The following is a 14601-nucleotide window of genomic DNA, read 5'->3' as shown; positions in this document are numbered from 1 at the left end:
ATTCTCACGAGGTTCATCAAATATTTAAAAGAAGATTTTCAATCTCACCAGTGAATCAAAGGCCAGGATCCTGCTAATAGATAGACCTCAAAAGCGCTTATCTACGCTGCTAATGGGATATTTGATCAGTGGAACAGCTTAACTTGTTTGGACTTGAAATATTTTTTTAACCGATCAAAAAGAGATGAACATAAGAGTCAGGTACGTAGTATTTATCCTCGATTTCAGAAATTTTGAGGCTACACTTTAAAAACTTATTGTTTAGAAAAAATAACAAAGAAGGACCAACTAGATGAAATGCAGCCTTCGAATTGTCATTTTTCTTGGATGTGATTTTAAAATGAGCTAAAATTGAGACAAAAAAAAATCATATTCGTGCGCATGCCTCTCCGGGTCATTTCGCAGATAATGGGACGATATTCAGTTAATTACTGAACCGGACATAATGTCAAACGGTTACCAGTTTTTGTTTGAAACACTGAAGAATCACTTTTCATTTTCGCTTTTTATAAGGTTGAAAGGTTAAGAAATTCGTCCAGGAATCTGTAAGAATATAGGATCGGAAAGGCCCGGAAATAATTGTTTCATGTGCAAGTCTTAAAAGCAAGGACAGAGATTACAAATACTGACCTTTCGAATTATTAACTGGTCTTGCAATTCGGATATGTTCTTGACCGCGCGCAATGTCAATGAACGTTACTTGAAAATCACTCACGTCAGCGACAGGTCGAATTGGTTCAGTTCCGAGTCTTGAGTGAATATTTACGCTAACTTTTAAAGGAAGATTAAAATATCTAAAATTTGAAGTATTTTTTAAATATATCAGTGCAAGTTCACGTCCTAGGTCAACTTGAAGCGTGAGTCAAAAGACAAATAATGACAGGGAATGTGCGCAAACTGACGCGTGATAGTTGCGCGATATCGATTCCACTCAATTCGTCGACGCAGAAAATAATCACATGATGAAAAAAATAATTGAATTCAGGTTTTATCTAAATTTTTCTTTCTGTGCGCAGATTATGTTACTTCCTTTTGGCTAGCCTGCTTATGGCAATGATCGCTGCCAAGAAACAGAAGGTTCAACCTAATATCGTCATGATCGTCGCTGACGACTTGGGCTGGGATGACGTAAGCTTCCACGGTTCGTCTCAGATCCCCACTCCACACATCGATAAACTGGCCGTTGAGGGCGTCATTCTCAACAGTTACTATGTGTCGCCTATCTGTACACCAACCAGGGCATCTTTTATGACTGGGAAACATCCAGTCACCTTAGGTATGCTTTGTACCCTTCTTTCTTCCGTTTTACAGGCAAAAAAATTGGCATGCTCAGTTTTATTCATAGTACGGGGTTCCTCTTGGTAGTTTGCGCGTTTGGAAGGATTAATAATGCTGATGCTGTGCAGTTGAGCTAATATATGAGCTGGGAAAAGGGAATGGAGATAGAAGAGAAAAGAAGAGGAGGAAAGAAGAAGAAGAAAAAAAGAAAAGAACCGAAACGTATGCAAAAGAAAATTCAAATGGCTTTTGTCTGAAAAAGCTGGTAAAAGTAGAACTGGTTTAGTACGCGTTGATTAATTAAGTAGGCCGGTAACAACGTCACGCACGAAAATCTTCTGCATGGCTAAGTTCGTCTAACCCAAATGATATGCTAAACAGGCGTACGGCATTTCATGAATTTGTTTTGGAAATCAAACATACGCAGCCGTACGGCCTCCCCCGGGGGAAACTACTCTGCCACGGTACATGAAGTCCCTCGGTTACAAGACACATATGGAAAGCTACCTTTTGTTAGAAATAAAAGAAAACAGTCTAGCTCTTTCCGCTACTTAGCTCTTTGCCGCCCGCATCGATAAAAGGGGGTACAACAACTCTGGACTGAATCGTCTGGTCGCTGTTTTATGCAATTAGTAGGGTTGGTCATGGACAGATGAAGGGTTTAGCAAACTGTGGATTGTCTGATTTACTAAGAATGCTGCTGACATTTACAATTTGATATCAGGAGTCCAGCATGCAACAATATTCGGGACGCAGCCGTACGGACTCCCCCTGAGGGAAACTACTACGCCACAATACATGAAGTCCCTCGGTTACAAGACACATGGTATTGGAAAGGTACGATGAGTCAATTACTATGATCAATACTCGTGCTGTAGGTCAGTACCTTATGTTCCCCAAGGATAACCATTCCTATGGTAAGGCAGTAAATCTTACAGCATGCAGTACCGTGTACGTGCTGTATCACCGGTCAGCACCGTATCTGTCCCACGGGTAATCATTCCTATGGTAAGCCAGTTCAATGTTATGCGGCTTGCTGTACCGCGTACATGCTGTAAATCAGTACTATATCTCACCCAATCATACGAAAACCATTCATAATGGAAGCCATTTCAATAATAATAATGATGGGAGGTTCTTGTATAGCGCATTTATACAACGTCTCAATGCGCTTTACATTGATGACCAGTGGAGGACTTTACGGGTTGCATATTAAGGCATTATTAGCAGCGCGTAATACGACGTATCTTATCCACGCTTGCTGTATGTCAGTAGCCGTACGTTCCCCACTCATATAATAGCCAAGTCACGAGCTTGATGTTTGTTTTCTCGTTTCAGTGGCATCTGGGTTTCTTCGAGAAAGAGTACACGCCTACATATCGTGGTTTTGATTCGTACTATGGATTTTGGAACGGAAAGGAAGATTACTGGGACCATTCATCGCAAGAAGATGTTTGGGGATTTGACCTGCGCGACAACGAAAGGGTAGAAAAATATTTATAAATATATAATGAAGATTGAATTGAACGCGCGACACTTTAAATTTTAAGTTGTCCTGAAGCACCGAGTATATATCGCAATACTCAATACTGCTAAATACCGCTGTGTTTTATGACTACAGACTCATCTGCGCAGGCTTACCCTCCTTTAAAGGCAAATCCGATTTACGAAAGTCGGCTTTAATGTAAAGAATGTTCAGCTTGAACAATACCAATGTTTTGAAATCCCACGGACCTTTAATGGTAACTGTAAATAGCTGACTTATAAACGAGACTAAATCTCTGCAAATGAGTCTGTGATTTTCAAAAACAGTGATATGCATAGTGGTACTGCTGTAATGTATCAAGGGGGTTGTAGGGTGGCTGTGAATCCCCATCCCCGTCCCTATATGCCACTCCATCGTGCATGTGTTTTGGGGAAGATGAGGGAGGAATGATTTATTAAGATTCCCCCTTCATGGGATTTCGTGAATACGCCACCTGCCATTTGTATATCTTTTTGTGTTTTCACATTTCTTTATAAGTCATATTCACTCATAATTTCTATAAATATTCGATTTCAGATTGTCAAGAATGAGTCGGGTCATTACGGGACAGAACTCTTCACAGAACGCGCGGTACAAGTCATTCACACCCACAACAAGTCCAAGCCTCTCTACTTGTACCTCGCGCAGCAAGCTGTACATTCTGCTAACGAGAGAGAACCGCTACAAGCACCGGCCAGACTGGTCAAGGTATCAGTGCCGCATGGTGTTAGTTTAATAAATAATTCTTCTTATTTTATTTCGGCCACAGAAGATAATGATCCTATTTTGGAACGCGCGTGTTGTTCCCTTGTGTATTGTCTTTTTCTTCTTGTAAATTAAAGGAAAAATTACTGTTTGAATCCACCAAGAGACCGTTTGAGTCCATCTACACATAGCGTTAAAAACAATCTTCAGTGCCCCCCCAAGATTTTTCCTGATCTAAGATTGCGCACCGTCTGGTTATGAGAGATGTTCTCTAATACTCCTTCTGTTTGGATTTCCCCGTCAGAGATTCAACAAAATCGAAGAATATGATCGAAGAATTTACGCAGGCATGGTGACAGCCCTCGATGAATCTGTTGGTAAAGTCTACGAAGCCTTGAAGAAAACAAGAATGTTGGACAACACTGTGTTGGTGTTTACCACAGACAATGGTGGGGCACCGAGAGGATTTAATTGGTAAGTTTCTATTTTTATTTTTTCGTTTTGTTTTTGTTCAGTTCCTAATGTCTTGCTATTCTTTATTTATGAAGCACGACTATTTTCGCAAGTTCGGGTCCTTATCGTTTTCTCTTCGTGTCCTTTTCGTGTCAACTTCGTTCGTAATATGTTCTTCGTATTTCTTTGCTAATTCAAGTTCTATTTCGGACGATTACAGCAGAATTTCTTTCTATTTCTAAATTTCTCATTTGCAGCTTATATCATCAATATCATTATAATTATGAAGTGTTATATCAGCTTTTTTGGTGTTTCCATTAACATTAGTTGATGTTGTACGTCTTTTCCTTGCTCTTAAGGCCGGTTTACGTAGACGGTACGATTTTCGCCTACAACTATCGTATACAACACGCTCGCGTCTGTCGTAGTCGAGTTGTAGGCTTGATTTACACGCTACGACTCGAGTTGTAGGATGGCGCGAGCATGTTGTATACGATATAGTTGTAGGCGAAAATCGTACCGTCTAAACCGGTCTTTACGCTTCTCCTTCTACTTTCACTTAGTAAACTGGGGTCGTTTTTCTTATCGTCTTATAGGAACCAAGGATGCAACTATCCTCTGAAAGGAGGCAAAGACTCCTTCTGGGAGGGAGGGGTGAGAGCGGTTGGTTTTGTCCACAGCAACCTCATCAAGAAAAAAGCGCGCGTAAGCACCAAACTGATCGACGCCACTGATTGGCTACCGACATTTTACCACTTAGGAGGTGGTGACGTCAGTCGAATCAAACACAAAATAGATGGAATGAACGTGTGGGATACAATCTCTGAAGATATTACATCCCCAAGGACTGAAATACTTCATAATATTGACCCAGTACGTAAATTCGCTGCTATACGGGTCAATAACTACAAGTTAATTGTTAACCAAGATGCAGTGTATAAACAGACTTGGCATCCAAGATACCAAGAAGTGGTTACCATGCAGGATGATGCGCATGCGTACAAACCGAAAACTCTTCCTGGCGCAGTGGTGAACTGCGGAGCTCGGAGTAAACTCAAAGACATGGAGTGCAACACATCCAAGTTTCCTTGCCTGTTTGATATTTCAAAAGGTAAGAATGATTATATTATTTTTTCTTCTTTTTCTTTCATGCTCTCAGCCAGAATGGCGTTAAAGAAATTGCTTTCACAGCTGGAGACCGCGGAGGGAAAGAGGCTTATGGGAGGCTAGCTAAATTTTCTATGATTTAAGAACCCCTATCATACTTTTTAGGGTGCAGGGTGCTCCGAGACGGTAACAGTTTCATGACTGTCCCATTTTTCAATTCCTTTTCATTACATTTTATTCTTTTCTTCTTTTAGACCCTTGTGAGCGTAACACTATCGCCAAGGACAACTTACCCATTGTGCGCAAAATCTTAGAGCGGCTAATCCAGATCCAAAAACAGGCCAGACCGGTTTGGTTTCCGGAACGAGATCCTTCTGCTAACCCAGCCAATTATGACGGGTTTTGGGGCCCATGGCGGAAAAATCCATCCAATGGAAAAATCATTAGTGATGCCATGAGTAAAATACCGACCTTTATGACTAAAAAGAATTCCCATGGTAACGAAGTGACTGTCAATCACACTGACACCATCTTTCGCAACGATGCAGAATTCCATACCATGTTGCATAAAATATTGAAAAAAGTGAAAATTGAAGGGAAAGATCAAAAGGGAGAAAAAAAGACAGAAATCTATGGAAATGAAGAAAGTAGGATTAAGAAGTCGATGATTACATTGTATAACGAGATGGAAGCAAAAACCCACGACAAAGAAGGAACGAGTCGCTTGTCTCGTAAAAAACGAAGCAAAGTAAAGCAAAGTACGAAATCTCGTAAGCTAGATATCAAAAGACCACGGCGTTCAAGTAAAACTGAGACTATGGAAAACTATCTGTCGAATAGTCAAGATTCAGTTTCAAATATCGTAAAACAAAGCATACAAGAAAAACACAACCCAGCTCAAGTCAAAACCCTCGAAAACACTGACAATATTCCATACTCGACTTTTAATAACATCATACACGATATAGAGGAAAATTCAGAACAGTTTTTTACCAATTACAAGGCAACAAACAAAGCCAGATTCAGTAATTACAGACGCTCAGAAATTCCAAGACCAAAACAAAGCCGCGAACAAACCATCTTGGCGGCTTTGTCAAAAATATTCCAGAGATGAATACGTACTTTAAAACATTCCCTACAAAATTTTCGCTTTTAAAGAAAAAAGAATTGTAGTTTAAGACAGAAATTTAAAACGAATTGTATGGAAATATAGGCTATTTGAGTTCATGTAGCTAAAATGACACTGAGTATAATTGTTATATCAACGTCGTGAGATATATTTTACAATAAAAACTTCTAAACCAATCAAAAGCCGTTTGCACTATACTAAAGTCACAAGCATCCTGGTACATATATGCTAAATATTACTGAGCTTATTTTCATATTTTTCCTTCAAACCTCGAGAGTATTTGGTGACCAAATTGAAGATCGGATCCTATCAAGTTTTTTTTTGCGTTCAAATTTTTCTAGCCGGGCAATATTCTTCGATTCAAAGAAAAATAGCTTAGAAAAAAATAGTTATCGTTAGCTTAGACTAAATTAAGATTGAATTCTAGAGAAAGGAGCTGAAAATGAATGGGCTCCTTCACACTCTTATCCGTTTTCGAATAGTTAATATAGCCGGGAGGACTTCCCATCTGTTAAGTAATACGCTAGTCCTCCGTTATGTATCGAAAAGTCTCAGCGCTTAATTTCGATCGTTTTAGTGTGGACAAAAGCTCAAAACACATCGGACAGGGCCAAAAAGATCGAGCAACAATACAGTTAATTATAATTTATTATAAGTTAGGTATAAAAATAAAATGTCCTACTCACTGCGCATGCGCACGTATCCATGTTTATTATTCATATCAAGACTTTGCCCAACCAGCCAATAGGATAACAGCGCTTCCTTATATAGCGAAAGACGTATTGGAGGATAGAACAGAAACCGCCTTAAAGGAATGGGAAGAGGTCAAGAGGTATTTACCAATCGTAACAATATAGTTAATGCTCCTCTACTCGGGTCTATTATCCTTCCACTTTTCCACATACAACATTAATAGGTCAGTCAACTTCAAAAACTATAACTATCCTAATGACCTCGCCCATAGCAAATGGCCACGGGCCTTGGTGTTCTGAGGGTCAAGTTAAACAAGATATCATCAAAACGACTCCAGTTATTTTGAATCAGTGTTTGGACATCACTTCTGCTACCATAGCTTCTTCAAACATCGGCCATGTTGAATCATCTTCTGAACCAAGCAGCCAAAGGTGGGTTCGTTCTTAAATTTTTATCCCTAAAATGCTTACTTATTGAGTAGTTTCGATTAAAAAAGCACTGTTTGACAGCGTTCCAAATACGAGGACTTTTTTTTCATATAAAAAGCTTTGATGCACAAGAATCCAAGTATGGCCAGATTCCCATAGTTTTTCGATATAATTCTAAAACATAAAGTCCTAAAACCCTTTCAAAAAGTTTTTTATTTTATTTATTTAGTTACTGGACATCGACTTTCTCATTTTAGGGAATTAATCAAAGAATTCAGTTTAAATCTGTGTTCTCAGTTAAAAAAACTTCGGGAAGATTCCTTTAGCTAAGATTTATGAAGGATAAATTGCATTTCAAAACGATTTTGAATCTATATTTTTGTCATTTCCCCCCGTTTTCAATAAATTTCTGGAATTTTAGAAACAAGTAAGGTGATCTAATGTCATTATATTTTATATTTATTTCTGTGAAAGTTAAAGCAAAAATCTTTATAATAATTTTTTTTAAATCCTGTCCCGTACATTTGCATACAGTTAAGCTTCATTCGGTATCAACCAATCAGCGTTCAGTTTCAAACTCGTCTTGTTCGTCCCGAAGCCTTTCGCTATAGCAGGACAAGACAAAAACGTCACGTCATTTTCTTACATTTTCACAATACGCTAGCTTTCCAATTAAAATTCTTAGTTTAAAAAATGGGTTTATGAATTTTGGATTTGAAAATTTTCTAATGAAAACATCTTTTGGGAAAAAAAGCCGGCTTTTTTTCTAAAGATGAAAGCTTTGCGCATGCGTGTAGTAAGTCTTATTCTAAGATCCTTTAAGTTTCCCCACGCCTCTATTGCTTGCCGAAATAGATTAATTTTAAAAATCCCCTTAAAACGGATGGTAAAACAGTTCTGAACAACTAATGAATATAATTTAAAAATTTTCTGTTATGCTGCTTAGCTACGAGGACGAAGCACCGGACCCCAGTTGGTTCAAAGCTGCAACCATTCTTCTGTCACTCAAGACGTCCTCTGAGGCGAGGCTAAAAGGGTCTCAAAATAGAACGATTGATTCTAGTCCTTCTTGTTCCTCGCCTCGCAATCACGTAAGAAATGGAGCAAATGACAAGCAAAGCAATGGATATCACCTTGGCAACGGTTGTGACGTAAGTGGTTTTAGATATCATTGAGGTGCATTAGCCAAGCTGATCACATTAATAGCTTGAAACTGATATACCATGAGGACATGGTATACTGGTATAAGTGTGTCATAAAATGAAAATCATAGAAAATATCCGAATTTGAAGACCAGACTCAAATTCCGTCGAATTCCAGTCCAAGCTTTAGCATGCATGACTGGCAATCGAGTACCCCCTAGTAAGCCCGGTAGTTCAGTAAAAGTCTTAATTTTTGTCGATTTCTTAAGTAAAACCAATTCTAATCGAATCAAGGAGAACTATCTTCTTGGAGAGACTTCGAAGCGATTTTCCTCAGCTTGATAGATTTCAGTTTGACGTGTTTGTCTCGCACATCTCTTCTGGCAGGAGGAACAAGACGAGATGAGCAGAAAAGGGACACACACTTAGCAATGATAATGGTTTTGTATCAAACGAAGACAGTTTTGAAGAGGACAACGATGACGATATAGACAAGGTAAGGCCGTGATAACTACACTTTCTTTGAAACTTGTCACAAATGTTCCAACCAATGCTGAGGTTATTATTTGTCCTCAGGATCTGAGCACCACTTGCTCTCTTTGTCATAAGGTCTACTCTCGACCCTCGACACTTAAAGCGCACATGCGCATACACACGGGAGAAAAGCCATTTCAATGTTCCATTTGTGACAAGTCCTTTTCTCAAGATGCCAACCTGAAGGCTCACTTGCGCGTACATTCCAAGGAAAAGCCATTTAGATGTCAAATATGTCAGCGCAGGTGAGTATGAAAGTAACACGAAATCCTTATTTCTCTCCTTCCTTCCTTCCTTCCTTCCTTCCTTCCTTCCTTCCTTCCTTCCTTCCTTCCTTCCTCCTTCTTACCTTTTATTCATTTTTATTTTTATTTTCCTATCAGGTTCGCGCAGTCGTCTTCTGTCACCACGCACATGCGCATTCACAGCGGTGAGCGACCGTACAAATGCAAAGTCTGTTTCCCGAGGGTTCGCCGACAGCTCCACGCTGACTAAACATCTACGAATCCATACCGGGGAAAAACCGTACCAGTGCAAAGTCTGTCAAATGAGATTCTCGCAATCTGGAAATCTTAGCAGGCATATGCGAGTACACAGAAGAAAAAAATAATTCATTAGAAACTGTGAAAAAATGTAAACGACATATTATAACAATGAATTAATTTTACCGATAAGCTAATGTCATGGATTGCATCGAAACGTGTTTTAGACTTTTAAATTGTCTTATACATTGTATTTTTAAAAACCTTCTCTTAAATGTAATTTAACACAGATAGAATTAATATAAATTAGATTAGGCATGGGAAGATCGACGATTATATTAGGAGAAGAGCAAAGAAGAGGGCAGGAAGAACAACAAAGAGGAGTTGAATAGTATCTATCTATAAAAGCCCCAAATAAAACTATTAACAAACACTTCTCGAGAATATTTATTGAACTTTATTGAAATTATTATTTGTTTTCGAGACGGAGTTGCAATTGCAATTAATTTAACTAACCTATCAGACAATAAAAAAAATCAAATCTGAAAAAGGCGGTGAGTTTTCTACTTGTTGGGTATTGGGAAATAAAAGTTGGTATTTCGAGATGCAAACCTACTCGTAGAGGCTGCCGTGCAGGGAGGAGAAAGCAAAAGCCGATTACTTCATGTAATGGCTATGGAAAAATTTAACTCTTTACCTGAGGAGTAGTGTCATATAAAAATTATAACTTCATTTAAAACTTCCGTGGCCACTCCTTTCCATGTGGGATGCGTTTTGAAAAACTAGCCATTATATTATATTTACAGGCAAACTTGTGTTAGAAATCAATACTAAAATATTATCATTTAAGAAGGTTGATGGGCAAACTGATCGCATCGTCAGACTCTTAAAATGTTTTTGCATAATCAAATTACATGATACTAAAGTGTAATGAGCAAATAACAAATGGTGGTCACCAACTTCGTTTAGCCATCAGATAGCGTGAAAGCATGGCTCCAATCTCGTTCCTAGTGTGTTATTTTTTATTGCGCATACTTTCGTCGAGCATGCGCAGTACGAATAAGGTTAGTTCACTTGTACAGGCATGTGCCTTACCTTAAACGTGTAACGATTCGACTTATTCCGGTCGTCGTGTCGACATTTCTATTATAAATTAAGAGAGGTTCTAGGCTTTGCTATAGTCTCTAACTAATCGCTTCCAATAATTTTACGCTTGAGAAATTAATCCGTTGCTAAGGCGGATTGTCAAAATATTGACTGGTTTCTATGTTGATTCGCACGTAGGAATTCTTTGTGTTGACGTCATGATTACCAATGGTAACCTTTTGATGTTGCCTCCTTATGTGACTGTGTTCAAACCTTTAAAAGCCGAGGGTGGAATGCATTTGTCAGGCTATATGCAGAGCTGACGATAAGCATGGAAAATCAGTGGCTTGAAGAGTCAAAAACCAAGACAAGGTAAGAGGTTTTTTTGAATTCTGTAGTTTTTCTTCATTCCCTTTTATATCAAAAGGTGTTACTTCGACATGCATGCTCTTCTCAAAGAGCGATCGAGAATTTCCCAGTTATTTTGTTATTCAAAAGACAACCTAATCTTTAGTGTAAATTTTCCATTCGTTGCCGGCTGTTCCAATTGAGTTATGGGTAGTTCAAATTACTTTTACTTTATGGCTTTTTCAATTCAAGTAATCAGATTCCCGAAAATTGTTAATTGTGGGATCAAGAAAATATTAAAAAAAAAAACGATGGGAAAAAGGAGTGGCTCGGTGAGAACGCTCCCTTCTCAACACTGCGACACGAATTCAATTCCCGCACTCGGTGTCCGGTTGGAATTGAGTATGTTATTCGTTCTCTCCTTAGTGCCTCGAGGATGATTTTTCTCGGGGTTTTCCAGTTTTCCTCCCTCCGCAAAAATCGACATTCCTAAATCCCAATTTGATCTTAGGATATATTCTCTATAGGGTTAGCTTCTTGTCTCTCCCTTCATTCGCACTAAATAATGCGAATAAATTGGTTTTTCTTAGTCTAACTCTGCGCGGCAAACATATCTCGAAAGAATTATTCAAACGTCGAACAGCAAAAAGCTTTCCATTAAAAGCGGTTCACGTCAATATTTTTTTAATTATATGTAGGTTTATGTTTCCTAAGTTTTTCTAGCACATTTTCTTCGGTCGGACAGTAAAAACTACACTTTACACTTTTATCATTCCCGTACATTAACTCCACCCCACCCACTTTTTTAACTCAGACAAATTGCGAAGGACTAACTCCAGAAACGTCAGTATGGTTGCCAACTTTTTCACGCGCGGTGTAAACTGTTATATGCTGCTCTTGTAAAAATATAGCTGTTATTCTTTTTTTTTTCCTTTTTTTAAATTTTAAAAATTTTAATTTTAGTTTTTCGGTCGATTAATTTTTTTAGTGGTTGTACATGGTGGTGATATCAATGATGGGTGATCTTGATTGAGTAAAGAGTAGTTTTAAGAGTGAGAGGTCTTGATTTTCCTCTATACCATGAAGACTTATAACCATGAGACCGACCAAAGACGTCACTCGGGACAAGAAAGGGAGGGGCAGAGAGGTGATGAATACGTTGCCATTGTGTTAGGAAACGTTCATTTTTATTGGAGGGCGGGACGTTGGGATTCAATTGGTAACCCATTTAAGTAATCTATTCCCCCACTCTCTGTTGTTGCGTAGAAAAATAATCGCCTCTTTGTCGTTTTTCTAAGAAAAAGTTTTGTATAAAAGTGCTGTGCGGCTCAAATATTCTTGTGAAAATTTTCATAATAACCCCACCCACTCCCAGCCCTAAATAATCCCAGTGATCCCTTTTCCCCTCCCCCCTTCCCCCTCCCCCCTCCCCCCTTCCCCCTCCCCCCCTCCCCCACTTCTCTGGTAAATAATAAATGTCCCTTATTTCCTTCCACAGCCATGAACCACCAGAGACTAGGTTCCAAACAGCAGGAATTCTCCTCTCCTTAAGACACTCATCACTTCCAACACATTCGCTTCCAGAGGGATGCATGCGGAACGTTCAGGGATTTCCGTACCTTGCCGACACCCTGAATCAATTCCAGTCGGAGAAAAGCCATAAGACTCCTCTCGACCTCCTGTCCTACACAGGTGGTATATTCAACAATGTCCTACAAGTCAACAGTCCAGATAGAGTGGCCACAGCTATCGGTTTTACTGGTTTTAACTGTTTCATTCCTCAATTCGCTGACCTGCCTAACGGTTACTACCTGCCAAGTCCTCTTCCCAATGGTGGTATTCTTAAAACCGATCACCTGCAGACTTTGACCCCGGACGATCAGTTAAATGTCTCGGTCAGCGGTAATTCTTACAATGTCACGAGCAGTTTCCCATTGCGCAACCCAGACGGACGATATTTTGGGAATAGTTTATCTGGAGATACGCGTGAAAATTCCTCCTCGTCTACTGATCGACAAATAGACGTCAAGTGCGAAGAACAGTTACTAAGCAACCAGAATAGAAATGACGTCACCAACTCAACCATCTCAGAAAAGGAAGCGGTAATTTATTCATATTTAATTGATGATAACTTCCAATTGATCAAATAGCTAATAGAATGAATGAATGGATATGGAAAGGAAGGTAAGAAGTAATGTAAAGAGCAGTTCGGTGCTCGAACTGCTATGCTCGAGTAGGCTTGAGTATTTTCATTGTCTAGGTAAACGATTAAATAAATAATAATAAAACCGAAGCATGAAGGAAAGATGAATTCATCAAATAAACAATTTACATTACTGTTTTAACCTAATCTAGATGAGGAGAAACGAATGCCATGTTTGTGGTAAAGTCTACGCTCGCCCGTCGACCCTCAAGACTCATCTGAGGACCCACACGGGTGAAAAGCCGTTCAAGTGTTCCATCTGCTTCAAGTCGTTTGCGCAAGATGCCAATCTCACAGCACATTTGCGGATACATTCCGGAGAAAAGCCATTTCAGTGCACTATTTGCGATCGCAGGTAAATCTTTATTGTAACGAAAAGGTGGTTCCTAATTATTTTTAAAATAAAAAAAGACATGGTGGACTTGGCGGTCATGTTGGTTGGTATAATCAAAGTGACCAATTTATATTTTTTAATTTTTCCATGATTGAAGCTATGAAGCTCAGCAACATCTTAAAGTGGCCACGTCTTAGTCTATCCGTTAATTCAACCATCGAATCAAATAGGCAAAAGACATCAATGAGGGCAGAATTATCAAGAATATTGCGGCTGGGACAGTTGTGACAGTACAGTGACACTTGGGGCATTTGGTACTCTTGCCTAAGGTCGGCCCGCCTCACACGACAAAGTGACACACTGGGAATATTATGACTACAAGGATAGGGACGGATGGGGACGGCCATTATAGCTACAAGTTTTCTAAGTTGATTATCCTTTTTACCCCGCCAGGTTCGCGCAGTCGTCTTCTGTCACCACGCACATGCGCATTCACAGCGGTGAGCGACCGTACAAATGCAAAGTCTGTTCCCGAGGGTTCGTCGACAGCTCCACGCTGACTAAACATCTACGAATCCATACCGGGGAAAAACCGTACCAGTGCAAAGTCTGTCAAATGAGGTTCTCGCAGTCTGGAAATCTTAGCAGGCACATGCGAGTACACAAAAAACATTAGTACAATGATAGTGTTATGTGCAATTATAGACTAAAAATAACGAAAAAATTATGCTTTGGATTTTTAACTTTCATTTTATTAGTTTATGAAATATAATTATGCATCATGAATAATAGTTATGTATAGTTGTATATTTTCACTATGAGAATTCGCTCACAAGGCCCTAGGCACGAAGGGAATAAGATATGGGAAAAAATCGGCCTGAGGCTTCGCGAGCGACTATCTTCAATGGTTTTTATGTGACTATGGTCATTCATCGCTGCGGGGAGGGGGTGGGAGTTTTTTCCCTTACTTCTCGTTTCCCGCAAACGAGCTAAAATGTGCGAGTCCAGAGAGAACGGGAACGTTTATATAAGAAGCAGGGTGAGAGAATGTATGCCACGAGAACCCGAGACTCATGCAAATAAGCGTTGATGTGAAAAATTTCGTTTTTTGGGCTTTTCGTCCTCGAATTCCATAGTGAGAATATTGAAGCCTG

General features: G+C 39.3%; 1 protein-coding gene across 1 annotated transcript; it reads left to right on the top strand.

Moving 5' to 3' along the window:
- The first annotated feature begins 60 nt into the window (after positions 1 to 60).
- LOC116308962 (arylsulfatase B) lies at positions 61 to 6361 on the top strand. Its single transcript, XM_031719478.2, has 8 exons — positions 61 to 201; positions 1017 to 1276; positions 2003 to 2115; positions 2617 to 2763; positions 3341 to 3511; positions 3813 to 3982; positions 4558 to 5072; positions 5323 to 6361. Exons 1-8 carry the CDS (start codon positions 185 to 187, stop codon positions 6180 to 6182), a joined length of 2253 nt encoding a protein of 750 aa, XP_031575338.2. The 5' UTR covers positions 61 to 184; the 3' UTR covers positions 6183 to 6361.
- The last annotated feature ends 8240 nt before the right edge of the window (positions 6362 to 14601 follow it).

Source organism: Actinia tenebrosa, unplaced genomic scaffold (assembly GCF_029948245.1).
Source record: "Actinia tenebrosa isolate PJP-AT-01 unplaced genomic scaffold, QUT_ActTen_1.0 PGA_scaffold12__29_contigs__length_12842862, whole genome shotgun sequence".
NCBI lineage: Eukaryota > Metazoa > Cnidaria > Anthozoa > Actiniaria > Actiniidae > Actinia > Actinia tenebrosa.
Note: the sequence above shows the minus strand (reverse complement) of the source record. Positions and strands in the feature narration are given on the sequence as shown.